This window comes from Mobula hypostoma, chromosome 3 (assembly GCF_963921235.1).
Source record: "Mobula hypostoma chromosome 3, sMobHyp1.1, whole genome shotgun sequence".
Classification (NCBI taxonomy): domain Eukaryota; kingdom Metazoa; phylum Chordata; class Chondrichthyes; order Myliobatiformes; family Myliobatidae; genus Mobula; species Mobula hypostoma.
The window spans coordinates 84515864-84543692 of record NC_086099.1 but is presented as its reverse complement, the minus strand read 5'-3'; the positions used below and the strand labels follow the sequence as shown (position 1 = coordinate 84543692).

Here is a 27829-nt window from a genome sequence, read left to right as displayed (position 1 = left end):
GAGGTTTTAAACTAATATGGCGGGGGGGGGGGGGGGGTGGGAACCCACATAGAAAAGAAGAGGGAAGTGATGCAGAGACCAAAGCTAGAGTTAGTGAAGAAAAAACTAAGAGTAGAGTGCATGAAAGTAAAAAGCAAAAATTGCATAGGTCACTAGATTCTAAAAGGACAATGAGTGTAAGGGCACTTTATCTAAATGCCCGTAGTATTAGAAACAAGGTTAGTGAACTTGTGGCACAGATCAGTACCAAGTCATATGATTTAGTGGCCACTACAGAAATCTGGTTGCAAGGTGGAGATGACTGGGAATTAAATATCCAAGGCTATTATGTAAACTTAAATTCGCTGGACCAATAACCACACCACAAACAGTTCTTTACTTTATCCTTTTCACCAGTTTATTTGTTCGAATTCAGCCAGCGAGAGACACAGACCCAAAACACCAGAGGGACAGAGTTCCTCTCCACCTGGGGACTTGTATCGGACCTCTGTCTAACATGCAGACACGTTACAATTTATAGAACTCGAAAGACAAAGAGCAATTAGTTCAACTGTTAGTCCCACCAAGTCTGTTGGAGCAAAACTTAATTACTTAGTTAAGAGAGTCCACTAAATTAAGGTTTTAATTACAGATGGATGTACTGTCCAGTCCTTATCAGTTATTCCCTTTGCTGGGCCCTGACTTAATTACAGACAGATGTTCATTCCTGCCCCGTCAGTAAGTCCTCCCTTTCTCTAAACAAACAAGGGTACTTAACTCAATTCATGCAAAACCTAAGGCAGGATGTGTGCAACCAATAAGCAGAACCCAATCCCCATAGGAAACATCTACAAGGTCGTTAGTCTGAAACCAGCCTCAGGTGGATCACTCAGAGCAGAGTAAACAGGAGTTTGTACGCAATTTTAACCCGTTATTTATAAGAGTCCAAGTATCATTTCTTACTTCCCCAATACCCTTAAAACTTTATCATTCCCTCCTTTTTATCATTACATGATAACCTTTCGGAATAGATTGTCGCTTCTACAACATGATACAAAACATGGCCAACGGCACTGTAGGATATAGACAATAATCAAAATTAATACAATGAGACTTCCGAAATGCAAAAACAATCCCCAGGAATCCCCAAATATATTAAAGGGCCAGGGCCATCCCCCTGCTTTACTGGTTCCAAAATTGTGTAGCTTACTGCCAACATCCCAAATTTTCTGGGTTTGTTGGGTTATGTGTTTAGATAGCTCAGTAATATTTGAGGATGTGTCAGGGATATAGGTGCAGCATTCCTTTCCTGTAATAGCACAGGTCCCTCCTTTTTCTGCCAGAATAAAATCAAGGGTCGTCCGGTTCTGTAAGACTGCCGAATTGCAATCATTTCAGTGGATATTTCAGTCACCCGCGCTTGAGCATCAGTTAGTGCTCCAGCTGTATTATTGGCCAATTCTTCTAGAGCAGCTGCTAAATTAATTATTTTCCTGGAATTTCTAGCTACCCCTTAGGAGGGAAAGGCAATCATCCAAAATCTCTCAGATTCCGTTATACCCCCTTCGGTCCCTATTCCAATGGGGGTGATCCTGGGGCTGAGCCATGATCCTCAAGTGTGGCATAAGGTAGGCCAAACAGCAACAACCACTCCAACCCTTGTCCCGCCCTCGAGGACCTGTCTGGTAGGGTGTGGCTCCATGCCTCTGCCCTCTTCTTTCTCCCGGCAGCCAGGGATAGGCCCTATATCCACAAACCCAATAAGTTCCATTTAGTGGTCCAGGGGTATCATAAGTTTGATTATTTGTACAGTTACTAATTCCCACTTGATAGGGTGCACTCTCATTATGGCTACGCCAATGAGTAGTATTAACCACTGCTGGAGATGTTACTCTTATTCTCAACCATAGCTTGGAGGGTTCTTGTGGAGGAGATCTATAACTCCAACCCTCAAAGCAACACCATCCACAGTGTTGCCTTCCAGACCTGGATATGGTGCAATGGACAATGCTGCCATTGCTGCTATCAGAAAACACCATAACTGAATTTACTTTGCTAGTATTAAGGGACACCACTGACATGGGGATCATAGTCTTACCATGTTGGGGAATTTCAGCACATACCCAACATGCTTCCCTGCTCTACCTGCTTAGCATAGGTGTGGCAGAAAGACAGCAAAGTGTTAACCTGGGGGCCTCCCGAGACAGGGGCACGTCCCCTTAGGGTCATTAAAATCAGCATTAACTAGTATATTTTTCAGTCCTCATCAGTTCCACCAGTAACGTGTTTACAGTCCGTTTGATGTATCGACCAGAGCTGCCCTGCCACTTTCACTGCAGTGGTGTTGTCAGTAGCACTTGGTACGGTCCTTTCCACCTAGGTTCCAACTTCTTACGATCCCAGTTCTTGATCAAGACAAAATCTCTGGGCTCAGTCATGAGTTAGTCACCTTTAGGCTGGGTTTCGTCTTCCCGGTAGGGCTGCCGCATCTGTAAATGCAAGCTTTGGAGAGTTTTAGTTAATTTGCATAAATATTTTCCCATCTCTTCCCCCAAGGTATGCATATCTAATTTTGCAGGTAAGCTCTCAGGGAGGAGCAGCAAACAAGGTCAGGGTCCCCATGGACCACTAAATGGAACTTACTGGGTTTGTGGATATAGGGCCTTCAATTATTCTGGCTGATAACCCCGTCTTACTTGATGATGTGATTTTCACATGGAATAGGGCTAAGGGTAAAACCTTCAACCAGGTCAATCTAGTTTCTTGTGTAAGTTTGGCCAACTTATCTTTCAAAGTACCATTGGCTCATTCCACTATACCGGCTGCTTTCGGACGATGGGTGCAGTGGAACTACTGTTTTATAGCAAGTTCTTTACAGACTTCCTCATTTATTTTGGCTACAAAACGTGGCCCATTGCCCAAGCATATCATTTCTGGAAGTCCATAGCGAGGAATTATTTCTTTTAGCAATATTTTCACAACAGTCATAGCAGTATTATTAGTTGTAGTATTAGTTGTACAGCTTCAATCTATCTGCTAAATACATCTACTACCACTGAACAATACTTGTTATAATGTACCCTAGGTAGTTCTATAAAATCAAGTTGTAAACAAGAGAAAGGTCCACCAGGCAAGGGGGTAGTCCTGGAAACATAAGGAATTCCCTTTCCAGCATTCATTTTTTTTACAAGTTAAACATGCTTTGGCTCGTTTTTCAGCTGCCTGCTGGAAGTCAGGATGCCACCAAGATTGTAATAATGTATTAACTGTTCCCTCCTTGCCCAGGTGTGTACAATTATGTACATAATCTATCAAAATAGGTAAGAACACAGAAGGAACATAGACCTGTCCCACAGGGATCACCCATAAATTGGTCTGAGGTTCAAGGTGGCAACCCATTTGGGACCATAGTTTGGGCTCTCCTTCAGGGGCGTCCCCCTGGAACATACGTATTTCCCCCATATCTGGCATACCCGTCCGTGGGTCATGTCTAATAGAGGCCTGCTTATTTCCCGAGGGAATCAAAAGTATGGGGTTCAAGGCTGTCTGTTTGGCCGCTGCATCAGCCCTAGCATTACCCTTAGATATCTCATCAGATTCCCCAGTATGGGCTGCCCATTTAATAATAGCCAAAACTCAAGGTAGCTGTAGAGCAGTGAGTAAATTGTTTACAAAGGTAGCATTACTAATGGAGTGGCCAGAGGAAAGCAGGAATCCCATAACTCCAAATGCATAACGGGAGTCTGTGTAAACGTTCGCACTTTAGTCTGTTGCTAGGAGACAGGCATGAGTCAGAGCAAACTGCTCAGCCTTCTGGGCGGAGACAGCTGTTTCAAAAGAGGTCTGCTCAATTACTTCACTGTCTGTCACTATCACACAGCCAGAACATCGTTTCCCTGCTGGATCCACAAAAGAGCTTCCATCCTCATAAAACGTTGCCTCGGGCTTGAGGAGGTATTGCGGAAGGGTTGGGAGAGTCTGTCCTTCTTTCATGGTGGTACGGACAGGGGAGAAGTTGGTGTGGCCGACTTCATGGCCTGAAATTGCCCAGAGATGGGGTACAACATCTTGGTTTCGGACAATATTATAAGAGTGTCTTACCAGATGTCCCATCCTCACCTCCGACTCCTTCCAGTATCGGAGTTGGCCCGTGGCCATGTCTTGCCATTCTCCCTTGGTCAGGGTGTAGGCAAGGAACCCTAGGCTCTTTGGCCTGAACCTAGGGAAAACCCTAACGGTGTTATGGGGAACTACCAGTCCTGTCTGTCGCCAAAGGAAATCTGGAACTTTGGCCAGTAATGCACTGCCCTCTTTTCCTTTAACCTCTCCAATCACCTTGACTGGGAACTTCTGTCCCTCAAGGGGTGCATAATATTGGCTTTCCTCAGTGGCGCACCCCGTATCAATCATAAACAGAATTGGAATTCCAGCAACTTGCAGTATTACTTTGGGCTCTTCCTGAGGGGTGGTACGGTAGTGAGCATCCTTGCTTGTCAATTTCAAAACGGGTTGTTGTCCCCACCTATCCCTTGGTAGGTTTTTGTTCCCATTTTTGATCCCCAGATATAACCCACTTGCGTCCTTCTTCCCAGTGAACATATTCACCTTTAATATTAGTTCCCTTCAGAGTTGTTCAGGATTTGAAAACTGGGTCCCAATAATATGTTACAGCTCATCGCATTCGATTTTGATTATTGTCAGGCCAATCCATATTATTTGTTTTCATTATGTTGGCTGACTTAATTGGTAAGCATTGGAGCAGTAGGGCATTAAACTGGGGAGGGAGGGTGCGAATTCCCATTAATTAAGGGCTTGGTCTCCTGTGAAAGTGCCGTAGCAGGCCACAAATCGCTCCCGATACAGGTTTCCCCCGCCATCCGAAGGTAGAGCATTCCCATGAAACAGTTCGTAAGCCGAAATGTCATAAAGCGAAGAAGCAATTACCATTTATTTATATGTGAAAATTTTGTGAGCGTTCGCAGACCCAAAAATAACCTACCAAATCATGCCAAATAACACATAAAACCTAAAATAACAGTAACATATAGTAAAAGCAGGAATGATATGATAAATACACAGCCTATATAAAGTAGAAATACTTTTCCACAATCATTACTGCACTGTTCTCCGTAGTGAAAATCTCACGCAAGCGCCGTTGGCAGAGAATCTCACGTAAGCACTGTTGGCAAAAACACGACGCAAGCACTCTCCAGTAACCTTTAAGCTATGAAGCTGCCAAATCATACCAAATAACACGTAAAAATACACAGCCGATAAAAAGTAGAAATGATGTATGTACAGTATAGTATCACTTACCGGAATTGGTTCAACGCAGAGCACAATGATGATGGTGTGTTAGACTGAGTCGTTGCAGGTTGGGTGGTGCAGTGGCCCCCACCCTCCAGGCTGCCGAGTGATACATTGCCGCGAAGCATGCAGGGGTGCAGCGGTAGCCGGGAGGCACACAGCACTTCTTTAAGAAAAAAGCCGAAATAAACATGCTGATTAATTAGGTGCCGCCCAGCACGTAATTGTTGGCCTAGATCGGTGCCGATTTCCGATTGCATCGTCTCTGATCTGGGCCGACAATTACGTGTCGGGCGGCACCTAATTAATTAGCATGTTTATTTCGGCTCTTTTCTTAAAGATGTGCTGTGTGTCTCCCGGCTACTGCTGCATTCTCCGCGAATCGTGGGGTGGTGGGACACTGGGGTGTCATCTCGTCGTCTGTTTCCATTAGAGCAGGCAGCTCATCTTCTCCTATGACTGCCTGCCTCGATGTTGAAGGTCGAGGTTGGTTGTCTGCTGTGGCTGATGTGGAAGGCTTGCTTGACTGCTGAGCCTCGCGCATTTTTCTATCATACAGTTCTTTGTAAGGACTCAAACCATCCTGCAAATATCCCCTAAACCTACATACCATTTCAAAATTAAAGTCGTACTTTATCATTGCAGCGAAAATCTCATGCAGTTGCTTCATATTCAGTTCCTGGATGACTTCACTTTCGGTCCATTGGCTACTGCATTCGGTTTCGATTGTTATCCTTTCTTCTTCCAATTGCATCAGCTCTTCATCTATCAGTTCTTGGTCATGGGATGCCAAAACCTCTTCAACATCATGTTTGTCAGCTTCCACAAGCCAAACTCACGTTTTCCTTACTTCGTTCACCACGATCGAAACGCTTAATTATGTCTAGTTTTACGCTAAGTGTAACAGCCTTACAAGCTCTTTTAGGCTTTTCCAATACCTTAGAACTCATCTTGCAAACGGCTGCTCACAGGCACGTGTTAAAGCAATGCCGTTTTGAATCCGGGGGAAAGTGTCTGCTCGGCGCGCGCGTATTGGAAAACATTTTAACTCTGTTTTCTAAGTGTTTATTTTAAATGTGCTTTTATTGCATATTAGGTGTTTATTCAGATGTTGACCATGCCTTTACTATGCATTAAGTGTCTGTTACTGAGTGCGTGGGATTACTATGGTATTTGGGATGTAACCATTGAATGAAACCTGTGTACTTTTAACGAGAAACGAATGTAGCCAAGTAAGAGAGATAAGAATAATTGATTTATTAGTTAGAGTAAAAAACTTACAGAGGTATGCTAACCCAGAAGGGCTATAAAGAATGCTGTGTGAAAACGACAAATGGGCAGTCAGTGACAGACTTACACAGCCTAGTCCACTGTCTATCTCAGCTTTACTTTGCAAATTAAAGTTTAAACATTTCTTGAAGAATCTTCGGCGCTTCCTTGTCATTTGTGAAACCACAACAAAACTGGCGTAGTCGGCAGGATCAGGGCGAGAGTTGTGGAAGAAGGAAACGGCAAATTGAGGGCGCTTCCGGGTCCCTGGGGGACCTCCACAGAGCTAACAGAATTCAGGGTGCACCCAAGCAAAGGTAAGCGCTATTTAGCGACAATTTGGACTAAGAATTCTGTTGGTTTTTGGGGAGATCTCAGGGACTCAGAAGTGTGAAACAACTGCCAAAGGGTCTCTCTGATTCAAAGAATCTGGCAGAATTGAGGGTTAAAAAGGAGGCTCAGAGGATTAATCAAGAACACTGCAGTGAGGGGGCTGAGTATGAATAAAGTAATAAGAAGTTAAGTGAGAAAAATTCCACGTGGTGTTGGTGAGTCCCTGTGGATACCGCTTTGTACGAGACGAAGGTCTGAACGGACAGGGAAAGAAAGGTAAGGTAAGTCCCTATGGATACCGCTTTGTACGAGACGAAGGTCTGAATGGACAGGAAAAGAAAGAAAAGAGAAAATCCTTGTGAATACCGCCTTAAGAAAAGTTAAGGGTCTGAATAGGGGAGGTGCAAAAAGAAGGTTCTGCGGATACCACCCGAGAAAGGTGTCTGCATGGGCAGAACAGAATAGAAGATAAGGATAGCTTAAGTAGATAATTTAGACACGGGTGAGAAGAAACCATAAGGCTAGATAGAAAATAGGTTACAGAAAATAGTATTACTTTGATGTGAGACGCCAAGAATACCTTAAAAGGGGGAAGAACAATACAACAGGGAAAGGAACAGCAGTAGAAATATTGAGTAGAATATTCCTGGTGTGTCAAGGTATGATTGTGGAAATTTCAGAAAAATGGGAAAAAAGAACCAAAAATCTGGTCACAAAGTGGCTGAAAGAAGGGTCATTTGATGTAAGTTTATGTGAGGAAATGGAGTCGCTGATTAAAAATTATAAACCAAGAGATAAATCTAAAAACAGGGAGAAAAAAAGAAAACAGGAGATAGAAGTGTTAAAACTCTTTAGGATGGAGGGAGAAAGATTGAGAAAGAAAGGACGAATATCAGTAGCAAGTAAAGAAGACACTGAGAAACAAAAAAAACAGTTTGGTAAATCACAGGAGAAACGGAATAAAGAACCGACTCTATACCCAGACCTGAGAAATGTAGAAACCCCTTCCCCTTATTACGAGAAGGAGACTCTTAAACAGTGCCCTGTATTAACAGGAGAACTAGAACTGGAGGGAAAGTTTAAAGTCTGGGAGACCGAGGAGGAAAGAAGGAAATATGAGGAGGAGAGAGGGGCACTGTGGAAGGAGATGCAGGAAGAAAGAAAAAAGTAGAGCGAGAAAGTAAGATAATAAGAGAACGTATCAAAGGGTTGCAGGAATTGAGGCTGAGGAAAAATCAGGAGGAATTCCTGTTACAGGAACACGACACTGAACAGGCTGAAAAAGAAGATGATTTATCAGAAGAGCAAGAGTCAAGTAATGAGTATGAGGGTATAAGAGGGTGTAGACAGGGGATAGAAGAGGAGTTCCTTGAAGGGGAAAAAGAGAGAGTGGAAAGGGAGATAAGAGAAGTGGAGAAAGAGTATAGGAGATTACAGCGGAAATTGGGTTTCCCACTGGGTTTCCAACAACAGTTTGAGGAATTCACGAGGACCTGAGCAAATGCTAGCCCGAATCAGAAAGAGAGGACTCTAAGGAGATGTCAAGAGAAAATAGGGAAACAAGGGAGAGAGCAAACCCCGGAGAAATTTGTGTGGCAGCCAGTGAGAATGAGGTCAGAAGGGGATGAGGAGTCGGATGAGGAGGAAAATCAGAATATGGGGTGAGAAGGAAAAAAAGTGATGCCGTTGTTAGTAAAAAGGTCAGGACAAGTACAGTATGTTCCTTAGGGCTCCCAGGACCTGGAAGGGCTGAAAAACACCCTGCCTAGCTTACATGAAGTAGCAGGGAAGTGGATTAGAGCTTTTGAAGAAGAAACTATGGGACGGTTATTGACTATGGGAGATTTGAAGGCACTGCTGATAAAGTTGATGGGAACCTCCAAATTAAGAGTTGATGGAAACGGCTGGACTACTAAATGCGTTCAGCCCAATGACTGACGGGACCAGCTTTGACCAAGTGAGGCAGAGGGAATGTCAGGCCCTCAGGAAGTTTTACCCACCCAAAGCGGACCCCAAAGCTTTGAAAGGGGATCCGCTAGGGGATACTGAGAATCCAGCAGCCTATGTAGAGAATCAGTTGAAAAGGTGGAGACTGGAGACTGAGCAAGAAGTGGAAGACAACTCATTTATGACCATACTGTTCCGACCTGCCGTTTTGGACGCAATGCCTCTGCAAGTTAAATCTAAATTGGAGGAGGTGGTCGGACTGATGTCAATGAACTCACAAGAATTTAGAGACCACGTAATTCATGCGGTTGAGAAATATCGGAAAAACAAACGGAAGCTGATTGAGCAGCAGGAAGAGGTGCACAGAAAGCTAATGCAAATGCAGCTTAAAGAACTCAAAAAGAAGGAAAAAGAGAAGGGAAAAAAGATGCTGCCAGTAGCACCGGATTTGAGTGCAACTGTTGAAATGAATGAAACACCACTGTATGGAGGAACCGGTTGCACTGCCAGACAGGGGCCAGAAAACCCCATGCCAATAATAAACGTCTTTGGAGGAGCATTCCCACGAATGCCCTATCAGGAACAGAGTAAATTTAAACAGCAGCCCAGACAGGACTGGAAACCCCAAGGAGGGGGACAGAGAGGTTATGGACAAAGAGGGCCAGTGGTGGTTGGTGCGTGGAATGCGCTGCCTGAGTCAGTGGTGGAGGCAGATACACTAGTGAAATTTAAGAGACTACTAGACAGGTATATGGAGGAATTTAAGGTGGGGGCTTATATGGGAGGCAGGGTTTGAGGGTCGGCACAACTTTGTGGGCCAAAGGGCCTGTATTGTGCTGTACTATTCTATGTTCTATGTTCTACATAGGTTCGGGATCTCATATTGGCCCTGGATCTCGCGTGTGGCACTGCCGATTTAAACCTTCCTGTTTGTCCATATCTGCCTTTGCCTGTTTTCTTTGCTTCTCTCGTTCTTTTTTTCCTTCTCCCATCTACCCACTCGCATTCTGCCTTTAGTGTTTCCCAACTCTTGGGATTTCCTTCTGACGTACGTACCTCTACACCCCTTTATCACAGGCATTGTTCCTCCAACTGGCCAGTAAAGTACTATTCCATTTGGTATCAGCTTTACCTTTCCATTCTTTAATCAATAATTTCCACTTTTTCCTGCAATTCTTTTTCCAAATTAAATTTACAGCTTGTTCACCGGAAGTTATATCCCAAGTTCTCCCTGGTGGCCACACACCGTTTCCCAGTTTCTTTGTTAACACTTAACATCTGGATAGACTGCAGGGGAGCCCTTTTGCCCGCCTGTCCCGTCCTGTGTCGGTCAATTTACCGGGTCAACCGCCTGTCACCCAATTAGTTACTTCAATTTACCAGGCCACTGTCACTGGCCCGCCGGGTCAATTAGAATAGACCAGATTGTTTATCCCCTTATCTAATTACCGGGTTGCTGCCCCCAGCCTCAAAATGTAATAGGTTACTGCCACTAACCAGCTGCCCAATCGCTGTGACCCAACCAAAAGAAAAATGTAATAGATCACTGCCACTGACCCGCTGCCCCAATTCTTCAGCACCTGCAGTCCCTTGGAAGACGAGAAGGGGAAATTGATATTGGGTGATAAGGAAATAGCTGAGGCATTGAACAACTATTTAGTGTCAGTCTTCACGGTAGAGGACACGTCTAATATGCCAAAGAATGATGTTATGGATGAAATGGGAGGTGAGGACCTTGATAAAATCACTGTCACTAAAGAGATAGTGATGAGCAAACTAGAGGGCCTGAAGGTAGATAAGTCCCCTGGTCCTGATGGGATGCATCTCAGGGTGCTGAGGGAATTGGCGGAGGTTATAGTAGACGCGTTGGTAATCTGTCTGTCTGTCTGTCTATCTAGGTACCATATCCGATGCGGACTTCGGTGACCATGGTTTTCCATATAGGTCTATCCTTTGTTTTTTGGATGACTTCCATTTCCTCGATGTGTAGCCACCTGGCTATGCTTTTGATGTACATAAGCCGAGCTCTTCCTCTTGGTTTGCTCCCCTCAATCTTTCCAGAGAGTATGAGTTTTTCTAGTTCATCTTTCTGCATGATGTGTCCTAGGAATCTGAGTTGTCTTTCTCTTATTGTTGGTATGAGTGATCGAACTGCTTGGACTCTGCTGAGAACTTCTTCATTTGATGTGTGTGTAGTCCATGATATTTTTAACATTCTCCTGTAGAACCATAATTCAGCTGCTTCTAGTCTCTTTTCCATTGCTGGGGTAATGGTCCAGCATTCACTTCCATAAGTCAGGATAGAATAAATGTATCACTGCAGTATTCTGTTTTTAGTGTACGTGCTCATCTTTCTGTCTGTTAATATGATCTTCATTTTTTGGAAAGCTTCTTTTGCCATTGCTATTCTGTATTTGATATCTGTGTCGTACCTGCCATTATTTGTTATTAGGCTGCCAAGATATCTGAATTTGTTGACTTGTTTGATGTTTGTATTTCCGATCTTGATCACACATTGTGCGATGTTTGCCTTTCTGGAGATGACCATGCTTTCTGTCTTCTTGGTGTTGATTGAGAGGCCTCTGCGATTACTTTCTGCTGTCACTATAGTGAGTAGTTCTTGAAGTTTTGTTTCTGAGTCAGCTAATAGTACGATGTCATCAGCATATCTGATGTTATTTATATTATGGCCTCCATTTGTGAATCCTTTGATGCCTTGGATACTTCTCAAGATATTTTCACTATACAGGTTGAATAACTCTGGCGAGAAAACAGAACCTTGCCGGACTCCTCTCATGATATTCACATACTCACTCACTTCTCTTTCTATTCTGATGGATACTGTCTGGTCCCAGTATAAGTTTCTTAAGAAACGTATATCTTTCCCATCTATGTCAGATCTTGAAGCATTTCCAGAAGATCTTGCTGTCTGACAGTGTCAAAAGCTTTTGTATAGTCGATGAAACATAGATAGATGTCTTTTTGTACCTTTTTGGCTCGTTCACAGATCATCCGTAGCATGAAAATTGCATTTCTGGTTCCAGTGTTTTCCACAAAGCTGCATTGTTCTTTACTGATTTCTGGTTTTATACAGCACCTTGCTCTCATCATGACTACTCTGAGAATAATTTTTGCCACATGGCTCATCAGGCTTATTGTATGATGTAACTCACATTCTGTTGCTCCCTCTTTCTTTGGAAGTGTGATGAACACTGATTTACTTAAATCATCAGGTATTTCCCCATGATCAAAGATTTCATTTGCTATTTCTGTTATTTTCTCTATTCCTAAATCTTCTAAGGCCAGTATCATTTCAACAGCGATGTTATCTGGACTAGTTGCTCTGTTATGTTTTGTTTTATTTATGGCTGCTCGAATTTCTGATTTTAGATGCTAGGCCCTTCAAGATTCTTCTGTATGTTCGGTTTTTCTCCTCTTTGGTCTTCAAAAAGTTCTTTTATATATTCTGTCCATCTGTTTAGGATTTCCTCTTTGTTCGTAATTAAGCTGTCATCTTTTACCTTGATGCATCCACTTGCTGAGCAAGGTAATTTCCCTGTTAGTTCTTTAATCTTACTGTGCATCAACTTTGTTCCAGGATTATGGGTTTGTAGCATTTCTATCTCTGAGCATTTCTCATTTAGCCATCTGTCTTTAGCTTCTCTGCATTTTCTTTTTATTGTCTTATCAAGTTGTTTGTATTCTTCGCTGTCTCTTGGTTTGATGGTCTGTTTTTGTTGCATCAATTGCAATATATCTTCAGTTATCCATTGCTTCTTATTTTTCTGTTCTTTTCGTGGGATGGTTTCTTTTGCATCTGCAACCATGGATTCCTTCAGTATGTCTCAGGAAGATTTGCCTCCTTCATACTGCAGCAATTGAAAATGGTTTTTCACCTTGATTGTGTATTCTGTTTTCAGATGAGGGTTGTTTTGTAGTTGTTGATAATCTAGTGGTTCTGATCTTTTTGGGTTCTTTAATTTTCTCATCTTTATTTTCATTTTGCAAATGACTGGTATGTGGTCACTTCCACAGTCTGCTCCAGGGTAGCTTTTAGATTGAGTTATTGAGTTTTTGAATCTGTTATTTATTGTTATGTAGTCGATTTGATTTTTGTTGTTCCCATCTGGACTTTTCCATGTCCATTTCCTTCTTGGATGTTGTTTAAACCAAGTGTTGGTGATTATCTGATCGTTTGTTTTACACCATGATTTATAAGCGTTGGTAATCATTTACCAAGATTCTCTAGACTCTGGGCAGGTCCCGGCAGATTGGAAGACAGCAAATGTCACGCCACTTTTTAAAAAAGGATGTAGGCAAAAGACAGGCAACTATAGGCCAGTTAGCTTATCATCTGTTGTTGGGAAAATGCTTGAAGCTGTCGTTAAGGAAGAAATAGTGAAACATTTAGAAAGAAGTGCTTTCATTAGACAGACGCAGCATGGATTCAGAAAGGGCAAGTACTGTTTGACAAACTTACTGGAGCTCTTTGAGGGCATAATGAATGCAGTGGATAGAAGGGAACAGGTGGATATCGTATTCTTGGATTTCCAGAAGGCGTTTGATAAGGTGCCGTACAAGAGACTTATAAATAAGATAAATAAGATGGAGTAGAGGAAGTGTATTGGCATGGATAGTGGATTGGTTAACCAACAGAAGGCAACGAGTTGGTATAAATGGGTGTTTCTCCGGTTGGCAGTCAGAAGTGATTGGGGTACCGCGGGGGTGGGTGTTGGGCCCACAGCTGTTTATTGTTTACATTGATGATTTGGAAGAGGGGACTGAGTGTAGCATAGCAAAATTTGCTGATGACACTAAACTGAGTGGAGAAGCAAATTGTACAGGGGATGTGGAGAGTCTGCAGAGGGATATAGATAGGTTAAGTGATTGGGCCAAGGTCTGGCAGATGGAATACAATGTTGGTAACTGCGAGATCATCCACTTTGGAAGGAATAATAGAAGAGCAGGTTATTATTTAAATGGTGAAAGATTGCAGCACGCTGTTGTGCAGAAGGACTTGGGAGTGCTTGTGCATGAATCACAAAAAGTTGGCTTGCAGGTACATTAGATTATTAAGAAAGCAAATGGAATGTTGGCCTTCATTGCTAGAGGGATTGAACTCAAGAGTAGGGAGGTCATGCTGCAACTATACAGGGTACTGATGAGGCCGCACCTGGAGTACTGTGTGCAGTTCTGGTCTCCATACTTGAGGACGGATATACTGGCTTTGGAGGCAGCACAGAGGAGATTCACCAGGTTGATTCCAAAGATGAAGTGGTTAACCTATGAGGAGAGATTGAGTCGCCTGGGACTATACTGTGAAATTCAGATGAATGAGAGGGGATCTTATAGAAACATACAAAATTTTGAAAGGGATAGATAAGATAGAAGTAGGAAAGTTGTTTCCATTGGTAGGTGAGACTAGAACTAGGGAACACTGCCTCAAGATTCAGGGGAGAAGATTTAGAACAGAGATGAGGAGAAACAGTTTTTCCCAGAAAGTGGCGAATCTGTGGAATTCTCTGCCCAGGGAAGCAGCTGAGACTTCTTCACTAAATATATTTAAGATACAGTGAGATAGATTTTTACATAGTAGGGGAATTAAGGGTTATGGGGAAAAGGCAGGTAGACAGAGCTGAGTTTATGGACGGTTCAGCCATGATCTTATTGAATGGCGGGGCAGGCTTGATGGGCTGGATGGCCTACTGCTCCTATTTCTTATAAATCTCTAGCCAGTATATTTCTCCCAATCTTACCTTGCAACTGCCTATCTTTAGTTTGCTTCTATTTTCATCTTTAATTTGTTTTTTGCAAACATTTTTCATAGGGATAATGTAAGCTTCCACATGAACGTTGAGTTGTATTTCTCTATGATCACATTTAATTGTGCAATCATCATCGTATTGTCTGTAATTAAGTTGTGAAAGAACTAGAACCTCCTGCAAAATTAGCAAGAGTTTTGTTCCAACCAAGAACTCTACCTTTCATTTCCTCACTTTTTCGTCAAGAGCTTCCTCATAGACTGAGAAACTTGATCTTGACCTGAGCTAGATTTCATTTACACTTGATCTGAGCTTCAAATTAGTCTAGGACAGATTAATCATAATATTTTCTAACTATGACACTGTTACCTCAGCTCATTTCTCTTCACAGTTAAAGCCAATTACCTCTGGATTCTAATTCTCCAGTAGTTCTTTCTTGGGGCTTGTGAATTTTCACTGTGAATAAAAGCCAATTTGTACAGATCTGTCTCTTCCTTTATTTATTGCAGCAAATTCAAAATCTACTTCTTCTTAATCACTCAAAGAAATATGCATATGAAAGAATGAAGAAGAAAGATTTATAATTACTTAAGAGAGTCATTATACTCTTATCTCTGTGACTTTCTCCTGTGCCCTTTTCCATTTCAGGACCGTTTATTATTCCCTCCACTTTTTCCAAATGAAGCAGTCATTATTTATATGTGAATTCCATCCGTCTTTCTTTGCTGATGAAGCCATATAGTGGTTCCTTGACCTCTGAATATACAGGAAGATGCTCCTCAAACTGATTTTTGCAAGATTTGGGTTATTTGCCATAACTTAATTTGAAAATAAAACTCTTTATCATCAGGATGTGTCACATTCCACAGATAAGATTGTAATAGGGTTCATTGAGGCACCATAGTTGTTATCAAGTGTTATTTTGCATTTTGAATGATCACATCAAGTCCTTGGATTAATGTTGAGAGATTCTGTAGTTTAGTTCAGTGTATTTTTCCTGATTAAAGTGGTGTGCTTTATGGAATGGTTGAGCATCTGAGTCTCTTGGTATCATTATAGTTCCTTCTGTTCTTTACTTGATTTACCTGAAATTACAAATCACAGCTTCTTCAAGTAAACCTTGCTGGACTGGATTTGGAGTTTAGAATCAGGTTTAATATCACTGGCTTATGTTGTGAAATCTGTTGTTTGGTGGTAGCAGTACATTGCAATACATAATAATTTAAAAACTATAAATTACAATAAGAAGCCGTACACAAATTAATTAAATAAATAGTGCAAAAATGAGATCAAGAAAAATAGTGATACTGTGTTTATGGGTTCATTGTCAACTTAGAAATTGGATAGATGAGGAGAACAAGCTGTTTCTGAAAGGTTGAATTTATGTCTTAAGACTCCTTCTCTTTGATGGTAGCAATAAGAAGTCATGTCCTGGATAATGGGAGTCCTTAATGATAGATTGCCTTTTGAAGGTGTCCTTGATGTTTGTGAGGCTAGCACCCATGATGGAGTTAATTGAGTTCTCAACTTTCTGCAGCTTTTATCGATCCTGTGCAGTGGCTTCTCCATACCAGATGGTAATGCAACCAGTTAGAATGCTCTCCATGGTACATCTGTAGAAATTTGTGAGAGTCTTAGATGACATACCAAGTCCCCTTAAACTCCAAATGAAATGTAGCCGCTGCTGTGCCTTCTTTGCAATTGCATCAGTATGTTTGGCCCAGGATAGATCTTCAGAGATGTTGACACCCAAGAACTTTAAACTTGCCTACTTTTCCACTGCTTATCCTTCAATGAGGACTGGTGTGTGTTCCTTCGACTTCTCCTTCCTGAAGTCCACAATCAATTCCTTGGTCTTACTGACGTTGAATACAAGGTCATTGTTTTGACACCACTCAACTAACTGATCTATTTCGCTCCTGAACATCACCTCATCACCAACTGAAGTTCACCAACAGCAGTTGTGTCATCGGCAAATTTTTAGATTGCAGATTCCATTTGGAATCACCATCTATCAGTTAAGTCTGTGTGCACTGCTATATGCTGACGTGTGAGAATTGATGTGTGACAGATGATTCCACATCTGTGCTGCTCAGCTGTACCCGGGGTTCTTGTTAGAATTCCCCCATGTTATCATTGTCTTTTCTCATGTCATAGCATCAGAAACCAATTAACAATTAAAAAATTGTTTTTTTTTGTTAATTATTTTTAAATTTAAAGAAGTATATTTTTAGTAATGTTTTGTTAAGATGATTTTAATAATTTAAAAAAATATACACAGATAATGGAGTATATTGTATGGCCTGAGACAGCTGAGGCAGGTGTTATTCTGTTAGGAATTATTAAATGATAAAAAAAAATAATGAACTAGAAGTAGTTAAGTGGCCAGTTAATTAAAAAGATGTAAATTAATAGTTAGCTATTGATCTAGCTAAATATTAAGAGGATTTGTTCTTCCTATGCCTATGTATCATACCACATTAAATGAAAGACTGGGAAATCTGAAATAGAAACAGAAAACGTTGAAAACTCCCAGTAAGTGTTTTCAACATAGGCAACATGTCTGCCAAGGAGAACAGTTAACATTTCAGCTGGAACCTGAAAGAATTGGGGAAAAATGAGAAAAGAAGTTGGTTTTAAATTGCAGTGGATAGGACAGGAAGGATAATACTGATCGAGTGAGACCAGTGTTGGGGATGATGAGTTGAATCATTCAGTTGATGAATTAATGAGGGCTTGCAGATGGCTGTAGAACATGTACCGTAGTCAGGCCATGTTAATCAAGAGAGAAAAAAATGAGCCAGTATCACAGGTGGATGACTTAGATTTCGAGAAACAATGGTCAGTTCTGATACAAAATAGTCATAGAATTTGATATTGAGCTCTGAATGCTGTGTCAAGAAAAAATGGAAGATGAGGGTACTGTTCCTCAAGCAGGACAGACACACACACACACACACACATGTGCGCACGACTGAGACTTAAAGTAGCAGGTAATGGAGGTGTGCCACAAAATAAACACCTAATCTACATTTGGTTTCTCCAATGAAGAGGAGGTCACTTTGTCAATTTCAACAGCAGTACACTAGGTTGGAAGAAGTAGCAGCTTGTTCAGTGGTGGACATAGCCCAGTCTATCACAGACAAAGCTCCCCCCATCATTGAACACATCTACATGGAGTGCTGCCACGAGAAAATAGCATCTATCAGCAAGGACCCCACCATCCAGACCATGCTCTCTCTCCGCTGCTGCCATCAAGAAGGAGGTACGGGAGCTTTAGGTCCTACACCACTGGGTTCAGGAACATTTATTACCCTTCAAACATCAGGCTCCTGAACCAGTGTGGATAACTTCACTCACTTCAACTCTGAATTGATTCCACAATGTATGGACTCACTTTCAAGGGCTCTACAACTCAACTTTCCAGTATTATTTATTTATTTTCTTTGTTTCCTCAGCTTGTCTTCTTCTGCACATTGGTTGTTTGTCACTCTTTGTGTGTAGTTTACACTGATTTCATTGCATCACTCTGTTTTACTGTAAAATTAATCTCAAGGTGGGATATACATACATTGATAATAAATTTAATTTGAACATTGAAAGAACTGGTTGGGTCCCTAGCTCATGGGAAGTAAATAAGACAAATGGACGTGCTTCATTTCATGCAGTTGCATAGAAATGTGTAATAAGAAAGGGAGTCTTTGCTGCAGATGGAAGAGCAGACCAGGGAGTCGTGAAACAAATGGTCCATTCAAGATGCCAAAAGTGGAGGGAGGAAAAGATATGTAGAATTTTACTGTAACTGGCAGAAATTGTGAAGGATGATCTTTTGGTAAGCAGATAGTGAGGATGAGGGGAACTCTAATTCTGTTTAGGAGGAGGGGGTGAAAGCAGAGGTGCTGGATATTGATGAGATGTAGCTAAGGATTCTGTCACCTACAGTGGAGGGGAAGCAAAAGTTAAAGAGGAAGGAGGATACTTGAGAAGTATCTATGTGAAACATTTTATCTAGACTAATTAATGACTGAGATGTAGAAGCTGGGAGAAATGGAATGGAATCTGTAGCAGTGGCAAGGAAGGAGTAAATATAAGAGCTAGCTACAGGAGTTTGCAGGTTGGTAACAGATCTCTAGAGGTGGAGATGGTGAGATCCAGAAAGGAAAGGGAAGAGTCAGAGGATGGGTCATGTTTAAAAAGAGATGAAATTTTCAATTTTTTTCTGAGTGCAGGAAACAGCAACAGTGAAATCATCAATGTACCAGAAAAAGTGTGAGTGGGGTCCCAAGCTGAATGAAAATTGTCCTATACATCCATAAAGAAATAGATGTAGCTTGGACCCATGGAAGTTCCTATAGCTATATCCTGATCGAGGGGAGGTGGGTAGAGTGAAGAAGTTCAACATGAGAACTTGTTACAGGCTCAGCAGACAGCATCTGCCTCTTTATGTCTTTATTTCCCATTATCTAGGGACCCAAATATACATTGCAGATGAAGCACCAATTTACTTCCAATTCATGTTCTGCATTCCTCGTGAATAATGAGACTGGAGTTAGGATGTTTTATTGCCATTGTTCCATGCGTTCTCCATTCACGTGATTGAGCTTTCAATTGACAGAGACTTTAATTGCCTATCCCATTTACACTCTGACTTCTGGCTCTGGTCTCTTACACAGTTTCAATGTACCCCAGTGTAAGCTTAAGGAATAGCACTTTGTCTTCCATCCAAGGAAACAGGAGCCTTCGGGGTTCAAATAACTTCTCCAAAACTGACCAATTCTAATGTAACTAACTCAGTTTTTCTCTATCTAAAGTACCTGTCTGATCAGCTGAACATTTTAAGCATTCTCTTTTATTCTGGATTGATAGCAATGATTATTTTTTATCTTGCAGTTGCAGCTTGTCTTTATTTTTCTCTTTCCCCCATCTTCAATAATTTCTTACTTGTATTTCTTGCAGGCAAATTGATTACAATTTACAAGCCTTTACCATGTGTTTTAACAACTTAGGGTAAATTTCTGGTATGCTCTAAGAATTATCTTTATCATCCTCCCTAAATACACTCCAATAGATTAACACTCTAGTGATAGTTGCTATTGGATATTTCTCTGATATTGCATTGTTTGCTGAAATAAAGTTATGAAATAGTTTTTGACCACTTGGTGGGGTTGTTGTATTATAAAGACAGAGGCAGATTGTGTTGGGAAACACCAGCCTTTGGCTTTGTAATTTGCCTGTTTCCCTATATAGGGATTAAGAGAAACAAAACACCCTTACACGTTTGTAGCCAAAGAAGGATTCAAGAAACTGCTAGAGGTTGAAGATGCTGCTGAAAAAGCTATTCCATTGGTTCCAAAGGTGATTCCAAAGTTAAAAGCTGCTCTGGTAAGTTATCAGTGAATCTTTTGCAATTCAAAATTTAGATTTGTAGCAACAATAGATATACTTCTTTTCAGTCATTGTATGTTTTCTAGGGGAATATTTCTTTGCAATTGGGATGTGAACATAACAACAAATTTGGCTTCATTGCAAAGTATTATGTCAAACTCTTAAAATATTCACAAGTACAACATTAATGTTGTATTAACTTAAAATTAATAACTATCATTACCCTTTGTCATAGCTTTATGATTGTAATTATCTCTATACTCAGTTTGTAGCACACTTTTTCCGCACAGATCTCCTAAACCCAAGGATTCTCTCCAGGATTACAACCTCAACAGCAAATAACTGTATTTGAACTTTGCAGCAGAATAGCAGTGTTCACTTAGTTCCCATCATAACAGCCGAGTGCATGTTAACTTTTCCCTAAAGTACAGACAGATTTAGTTCTGTGCAAAAGTCTAAGGCACATATATATTTAGCTAGATTACCTAAGACTTCTGCACAGTACTTTAGATATTTTATGTATTTCACTGTACCGCTGCCAAAAAAACAAACACATTTTATTACATATTGAGTGATGATAAACCTGATTCTGATATGGGTTTCTATTGTGGACTGAGAATGGGAAAGGGACAGGAAGAGGGAATCATAGTTGGAAAAAGGGGGAGAGGGAAGGGAACACCAGGCATCACAGAGACGATCTGTAATGATCAATAAGCCAATTATTTGGAATCAAATGACTTTGTCTGTTGTGTCAGGGCTGTGTGTGTCTGCACCTGTGCCAACCCCTTCCCCTTGTACCCCTTCTCTGCCACCTGTGCCACGCTCCTCCTGTGGCACTCCTCCCTCGCCATTCCCAACATCCTTTGCTGCACCAGATTTACAAACTTGCTCTCTGCTCCACATTGATAAATACAGAATTGTGCAAAATTCTTAGGCACTCTAGCTATATAGATGTGCCTAAAACTTTTGCACAGTACTGTACCTACTCTTAAAAGTACTAGAGGAGCTAATGTGCTTTCATAAATCCAGCTCTCCATTGGATAGTGCTGTCTGAGATACTATCTAAGGATCTATTTTCAATCTTTCCCTTTTCTCATCCATATTTTATATGGTTCCATATTTCCATTAATGACATCCAGATTGGCTTCACCACAATTGCTTGTCCCTTTAAAGGTTCCTCACATGGATATTGGGAGGGCCAAAGACATGAATACCAACAAAGAAACATACACACTCCATTCGATTACTGCCAATTCCATCACTCTCCCCGTTCTAACTGTATGAGGGTGAAGAAGACATTTTAACCATATGTAATTTGCTCCTGTGAGGATGTTTTGATAACGCACCTACACTGGCATGCAACCGGCGTTGGGTGCTGATAAATATTAATAAATTTTCAATCTTGACAGTTGGTGAATGTTTCTAAAATTGCTACTTTTCTCCCTAAAGGCACATTCAGACATTGAGGTATTTGAGAGGGGATTGCATGGTTTAGTCCAGCTAAGTGCTGTTGTTGGCCCTGCTGTGAATGACCATCTTAAACATTTGTTGACTAGTGTAAGTATTTGTTGCGCTTTAAGAAAGTGGCTGTTGGTATGGCTTCTGTTGTGTTTTAACATTGTTAATTCTTCTCATGAATTTTACAAAACAGTATAAACAGAACTGGAAACTAATTTTCCCAACTAGCTACAAAATTCACAATAAATTTCAGTCACATTTTAGGTTAACAATAAATACGCCAGTCTACACAATGGGTGCATGCATGCTAATGAGAGGATAATAGCAGCAAAATTGCACTTCAGGCCATGTAACTCCATAGCTGCAATTCTAGAAGTTTCAGCATTAAAAGTTTTAAAGAAAGTTGGCTAAGGTTTATATCTCTATATATCTTGTGAAAGATTTACAGCATGCTGGACCTCAAATTATCAGGTTAGTTGTTATTGATTATCACCCATGCTGATTCTCCCATGATTCCATGCTGTGTCCATATTGCTGTGTACTTGTTATGTAGTATGTCCATATGTCTGGATTCGTGCCTGCAAGTGGGCTTAACTCAAGATGTGATGACTTAACTACTTAATATCTGCCTGCTAAGGAAGAACAGGAGACAATATTTTACGGAATTTAAATATGGTTATTGAATAGAGCATATTAATGCACTATTTGTTTGCACAGTTAATGTACAGTAGTTGAATAAATTATCCAAATTCTATCAATCTGATCTGTAGCAGTAGGTTTTCGCACTCCCATTCTTCTGTCTTAATATTTTCTTGTAGAATTCCTGATTATTTTCTTACTAATGTTTCTCTGCACCAGTACAGAAACATGTTCCATAATTATCTTCAACAATGTCTTCTGCCTTGTCATTATGTTTTGAGCAGTATTCATGATCTCCATTTTCTCCAGAACAACTGTGTTAAAGTCACTTGTTTCTAAGCCATTTATCAACGACTGCCACTTTATAGTACCCTGAAAATCTTACTACATAGTAACAAAATGTTAGTGAATTTCTAAAATGGCATCCCAAACCATAATTACCACCTGGCAATTACGTTTATTACAGTAGTATTTGTGGGTTTCCTTGTCACAATACTCTTTTCAGGTTTCCAGCCATGTCTTAGTTATTGAGACTATTTGCTACCCTTGCTAAGGTCTTTTGAAGTGTAGTTTCATACCAAATTCAGCACTGAGGCATTGCTTAATGCTGAGGTGTTGGTGGATTGGTAGCTTTTCTTGAACTGTTTCTAGCACAAAAGTAAAGGATTATTGAGCATTTAGGTGACTCAAGTGTATTGTCAGGTGGTAATTATGGTTTGGGATGCCATTTTAGAAATTCACTAAAATTTTGTTACTATGTAGTAAGATTTTCAGGGTACTACAAAGTGGCAGTCATTGATAAATGGCTTAGAAACAAGTGACTTTAACACGGTTGCTCTGGAGAAAATGGAGATCATGAATACTGCTGGATTTCCAAATACGGACACATTTGCAAAAATCCTCAAGTTGCTGTTGGTTTCACGGGGCAATGAACCAGTAGTTTTGCCACTATCTTTCCCATTAAACAGGTTTAAAGGACAGATGTAGTCAACTTGCACCTCTCTTGAGTTTTAGGAGCTTTTATTTACACTGGAGTCTTTGTTTCTGAGTATATTGTATTTTACAACTCAATGTATTTTTCTTAATGTGCATCAAGCTGTCAAAAAGACTGATGGATAAAAATCTTAAGCAGCTGATCACAGATGCCCTGCAAAGACTGGAACAACATGGTGGAAAGGTATGTTTGTTCATGTATAGCTTCAAACAAACTAAATCACCTTATCTTACCTTGCTTTATAAATTTCATACTGAAATTCTTAGTTAATTGTAAGCATACAAAATTCTCCGTTCTTGCCATCCACAGGTGTTTTGAAACCAGTCAGAAATGTTGAATTTCAATTTAAAAAAAAATTGAATTGATGCCTATGCCCTCTGCAGGCCCTGATTTCAGATATTTAAAAATATGTTTGGTCAGATATAGGGATAGGCCATTCCCTATCTATTGGCATCAATTAACATCAATTCTTACTTGTGCCATTCCATGTACTCCTACAATATGTTGAAAATTGGGTAATGATTAATTGCAGGCTTATGTGGTGTTTATAAAGAGAGGATGAGAGTTGATATCCAGACATGGTAGATAAATGAAATTCTAGAAACAACAAGTGCTGTGTTTTAAATGTTACATTTGATACAACATACACAAAATGTTAGAGGAACTCAGCAGGTACATTTGATAGGTAATCTGAGTATTTAATACTTAATTAATATTTGAGTAGTTTTGTAAATATATTGTTTGATTAAGCATTCATGTTCATTTAAATAATTCATTGTGGGTTATATGTAAAAATACATGATTTGCATATGTTATGATGCTACCACATCATAAGTGCATGCCTTGCTTAAAGTAAAAACAAACGTATGTAAGTTATCTCCTGGCTCCCTTGTTTTCCTTTCAGTTAGTTTTTACGTTTTCGAGGTACAAAGCATAACATAATTATATCTGGCAGCATTCCATATTCTAAAAGTATAATTTCGGATGAAAAGTCATTATTTGTTCCTGAAGAAAGGAGTTTGTAACTTGTGTTAAAATACAATATTCTGAGAAGTGGATGTAAAGTGGATATACATTGGTTGAATTGTCATCCAAGTTTCAAATGAATGGAGGTTCTTTGAATGACTATTCAGCTTTGCCCTTCCATTGCACCAAGTTTCAAGTGCTACAACCACTGGAACTGAGCATTAAGCAGCCAATTTAGTTATCCTTGAAAAAATACTCTGTACACCACTCCCAAAATGAAAACATCTTTTCCAATTATTTTTCTGAGGTTTTCAGAATTCTCCTTTATGTTCCAGACTTGTAGGTGGCTAAAAACATTCCTTGCATGTTAATGCAGTTCAGCATATAAATGGATTAAACCTCACACTGACTTCAGCTAGCCCACTCACTGCCAGGCCAGATACAGAATAATTCAAAATTACCCATTTTATATTTTGTGCAGACTCCTTCTTCATTCTAGTATTGCTGGTCACGTATTAAGTAATTGTTAATGTGAAGCATTTGATCAACTACCAGAATGCAGTATGGTCTTGAATTATTTCAGAAGTCCCTGATTTTGTCTTTGTTCTTTTCAGTAATTGAATGTTATTTAATGGTTACATTTAGATGATTCAGTCAGTTTTGTTTGGATAAAGGTTAATGTGAAAGATTACATTACGCATTCTAGGGCCAAAGAGGTAATTGTTGCAGATTGTGTGCAAATCCAAGCTGCAACCATTAGTCTCTCATGATCCCTTTAGAGGCAAATCCAGTCAAACTAATAAAAATCTGGAGTTTTAGGCAGTGGGATGTCTAATCTGATGAAACACGAAATGTCCAATGTTATTCTGTTTTAGTTTAAGCTTTGGTCATTTAAGTAAATAAAGTGACATTGATTCAAAATCTCCTCCAGCTACATGCTATTACCACCATTATTCAGCCCTGTAGATAATCCTCTATGTAAGAGGAGGCTTGTGCATAACATTATAGTCTCACCCCCAGGCGCAAGAGTGATTTTCCATGTGAACAGAACAATTTACACGGGATGTGCTATATAGATGAAAGTAGTCACTGCTTTGTCTGCAACGGTAACATTCTTTGCAGATTTTTTTAAACAATTTACTGACATGTTCTTTAGCATTTTGTTTCCATTTAAGTTGCTTCTTCTCCCAGCCCCAGCCTGATATTTTATTTATTCATTTTCAGGATCTGACGATTGCAGGCAAGGTCAATATTTGGTACTCACCCTATATTCATCATGGAAAAAGGAGAGAGTCCATTACTCTCCTAACTTGTGATTTTGCTAATGATTTCATAATATTGAGTTCCATTTTCTTAAAACCCTGATAAGGATTTGAAGCAATCCAAGTCTTCATGCAGCAAGGTGTAGACGTCCTGCTGACAGAACCCAAACACCGATGATATTGAATTGCATTTCTATCGATGAGATTTTACCACCATAAGCATACTGGTGGTTAAAACTGAAACTCACCTAATATGCTGTGTCTACTAGAGCAAATAGCGGCTGTGTATGCTGCAGAAAGTGATTGACTTGCTTGTACCCAAAGGCCACAAAGCACAAATCAGGTTGAGATCAAATACTTTTCACTAGCCTGGCAAGTGTGGTTTCAAAATATTCAAAAGCTATTGCTATCCAGGACCATTACAGGTGCAACATGTTCCACCTACAAAATGTTCTGCAGTTACTCACTTGGGCTACACCACCAGCACCTTCCCAAGCCCATAACTTTTACCATCAAGGGCAAGAGCAACAGGCAGATGGGAAAACCATACTCTGCAGGATTCCGTCATGAACTACACTGTTTTGACTTAGGAATGCAAACCCATCCCTTCATTGTAAACAGTTCTTAAATCTGGTGACTTTCTATCAACATTGTTGGGAGTACCTTTCCAGAGGGAGAAGACTTCATTAATTCATAATAGGCAGCCAACATCATCTGCAAGGGCATTTGGAGATTAGCAGCAAAAGATTCAAGATTCAAGATTCAAAAAACTTTATTGTCATTCTAACCGTACATCAGCTCTGCAGGGCAGAATGAGACAGCGTTTCCCAGGAGCAGTGCAATCATAACATAATAAACGCAACACTAAATAATAAACGTAACAATAAGTAGTAAAACACAACAGCCACATGTCAGTTAAAATCAAGCAAAAGCTACTCCCTGTGACATTCATTTGCCTGAAAATGAATCGAGGAAAAAAATCTGACGATATCCTTGGTATTCAGACTGTCAAAAGCTGTCGGTGCATTCTGGGCACCCAGCCCTCCATGTGCCCCGAAGAGCCCACCTTGCCTCATCAGAGTCCCATCATATGGGAGCAATGAACTCATTCAGCCCTCTGCATCTGAAAAAAAAATGGGTTCAGTGGGAACACCTGATAGTGAGCCAAGCTGCAGGATGATCCAGTCCAGTTCAACCTTCACTTCATCCTCCCCTTTATTCCCACTAAAGGAAACAAATTTTAACATCCAAGGTTTTTTTTATACATACTGCAAATTGGAGCCTGAAAAGTATTGAAACTACCTAGAGTACCTTTGATCAAAACATTTGACAGTTATGCTATATTGTGATATTTATTTTTGATTAATAAACAAGATATTCTTGTATTTTAAGTACTAGCAGAATGACTTCCCAATTAGTACAGTGCATCATAATCTTATGAAGTTAGCAAGTAAGTGGTACAAAATCAGAGGGTTGTAACCCTACAATTTTCCTCAATCTCTGATTAATTGCTAAGTGGCATTGGCTGAAGCTTCATTCTTGTGAAATGAAAAGGCATAATTGTTTAAAACATTACTCTGATTTTCTATTTCCGTTGCAGGATTGTCTGGTCATTATTAAATCCAAAATTCCTACCTATTGCTCCATTTACAATTGAAGAAAACACAACCGCTTTTGGTCAGTACGTTCAGCATCCAGGTAGAAACCACAAATGGGAAGAATATCTTGCAGGAGCTTTGTTTGATCACGTGAAATACTGTTTTATTTTCTGCAGATTTGTGTACAAAATTAAATAAATATATGAAATGATATATGGAGGCAAGTCAAATTACTTTATACTGGAGAAATTAGAGCCTAATCAGTTTTGAAAGACCATGAACTTATCTTTAAGGCTGCATTCATTATAATTACCAAAGATTTATTGCTTGCTGTTTGTCCATCTTTTTCCTTGAATTTGTTTTCTGACATATGGGATATGATTCTATGTCAGCTACGTATTTCTCAGGCAGTGTCCTCACTGGGGCTAGCTAGTTCTTCATTTTTAGCTCTAGATTATGATGGTCCACATGCTATTTGATAGTAGCAGGGAAGAAAGCAAATGAAGTCAAGCTCTGTCTTACACAAGCGTACATCAGTTCTAGCCCAGACTGTTAGATAGCAACCTACAGTTTATTTCCCTCTAGCTGTCAATAAAATATTAGTTATCTGAATTTGTCAGAATTGCAAAGCTGAACACCTGATACAACTCTTGTAATACTAAACAAAGTTTAAGCTTGACATGGAAATCCAAGGTAAATGTTTTTGCTATTAAATGTGGAAAATGTTTATCAGCAACATAAGATGGCATGTAACCAAACCACAATGAAGGATAGAAAGACTTTTGGGATGAGTATCAAGAAAACATTGAAAAATATTGCAGCAAGTTAAAAATAATTAATATAATTTAATTAATTTTTCAAACTAAAATATCTGGACTATCACAGTTACAAGGCATTGGTGTTTGAATTTACCCAAGCAAGCATTCTTGA

At 40.1% G+C, this 27829-nt stretch overlaps 1 protein-coding gene across 2 annotated transcripts in view; it reads left to right on the top strand.

Moving 5' to 3' along the window:
• Positions 1 to 27074, top strand: part of LOC134343453 (PACRG-like protein) — a 56948-nt gene extending 29874 nt beyond the window's left edge. For both annotated transcript variants that reach the window (XM_063042163.1, XM_063042162.1), the window contains exons 5-8: positions 19845 to 19979; positions 21432 to 21539; positions 23176 to 23256; positions 26902 to 27074. In XM_063042163.1, coding sequence (XP_062898233.1) covers positions 19845 to 19979; positions 21432 to 21539; positions 23176 to 23256; positions 26902 to 26958 — 381 coding nt within the window. In that variant the 3' untranslated portion in view covers positions 26959 to 27074. The remainder of the gene's footprint in view (positions 1 to 19844; positions 19980 to 21431; positions 21540 to 23175; positions 23257 to 26901) is intronic.
• Positions 27075 to 27829: the final 755 nt, after the last annotated feature.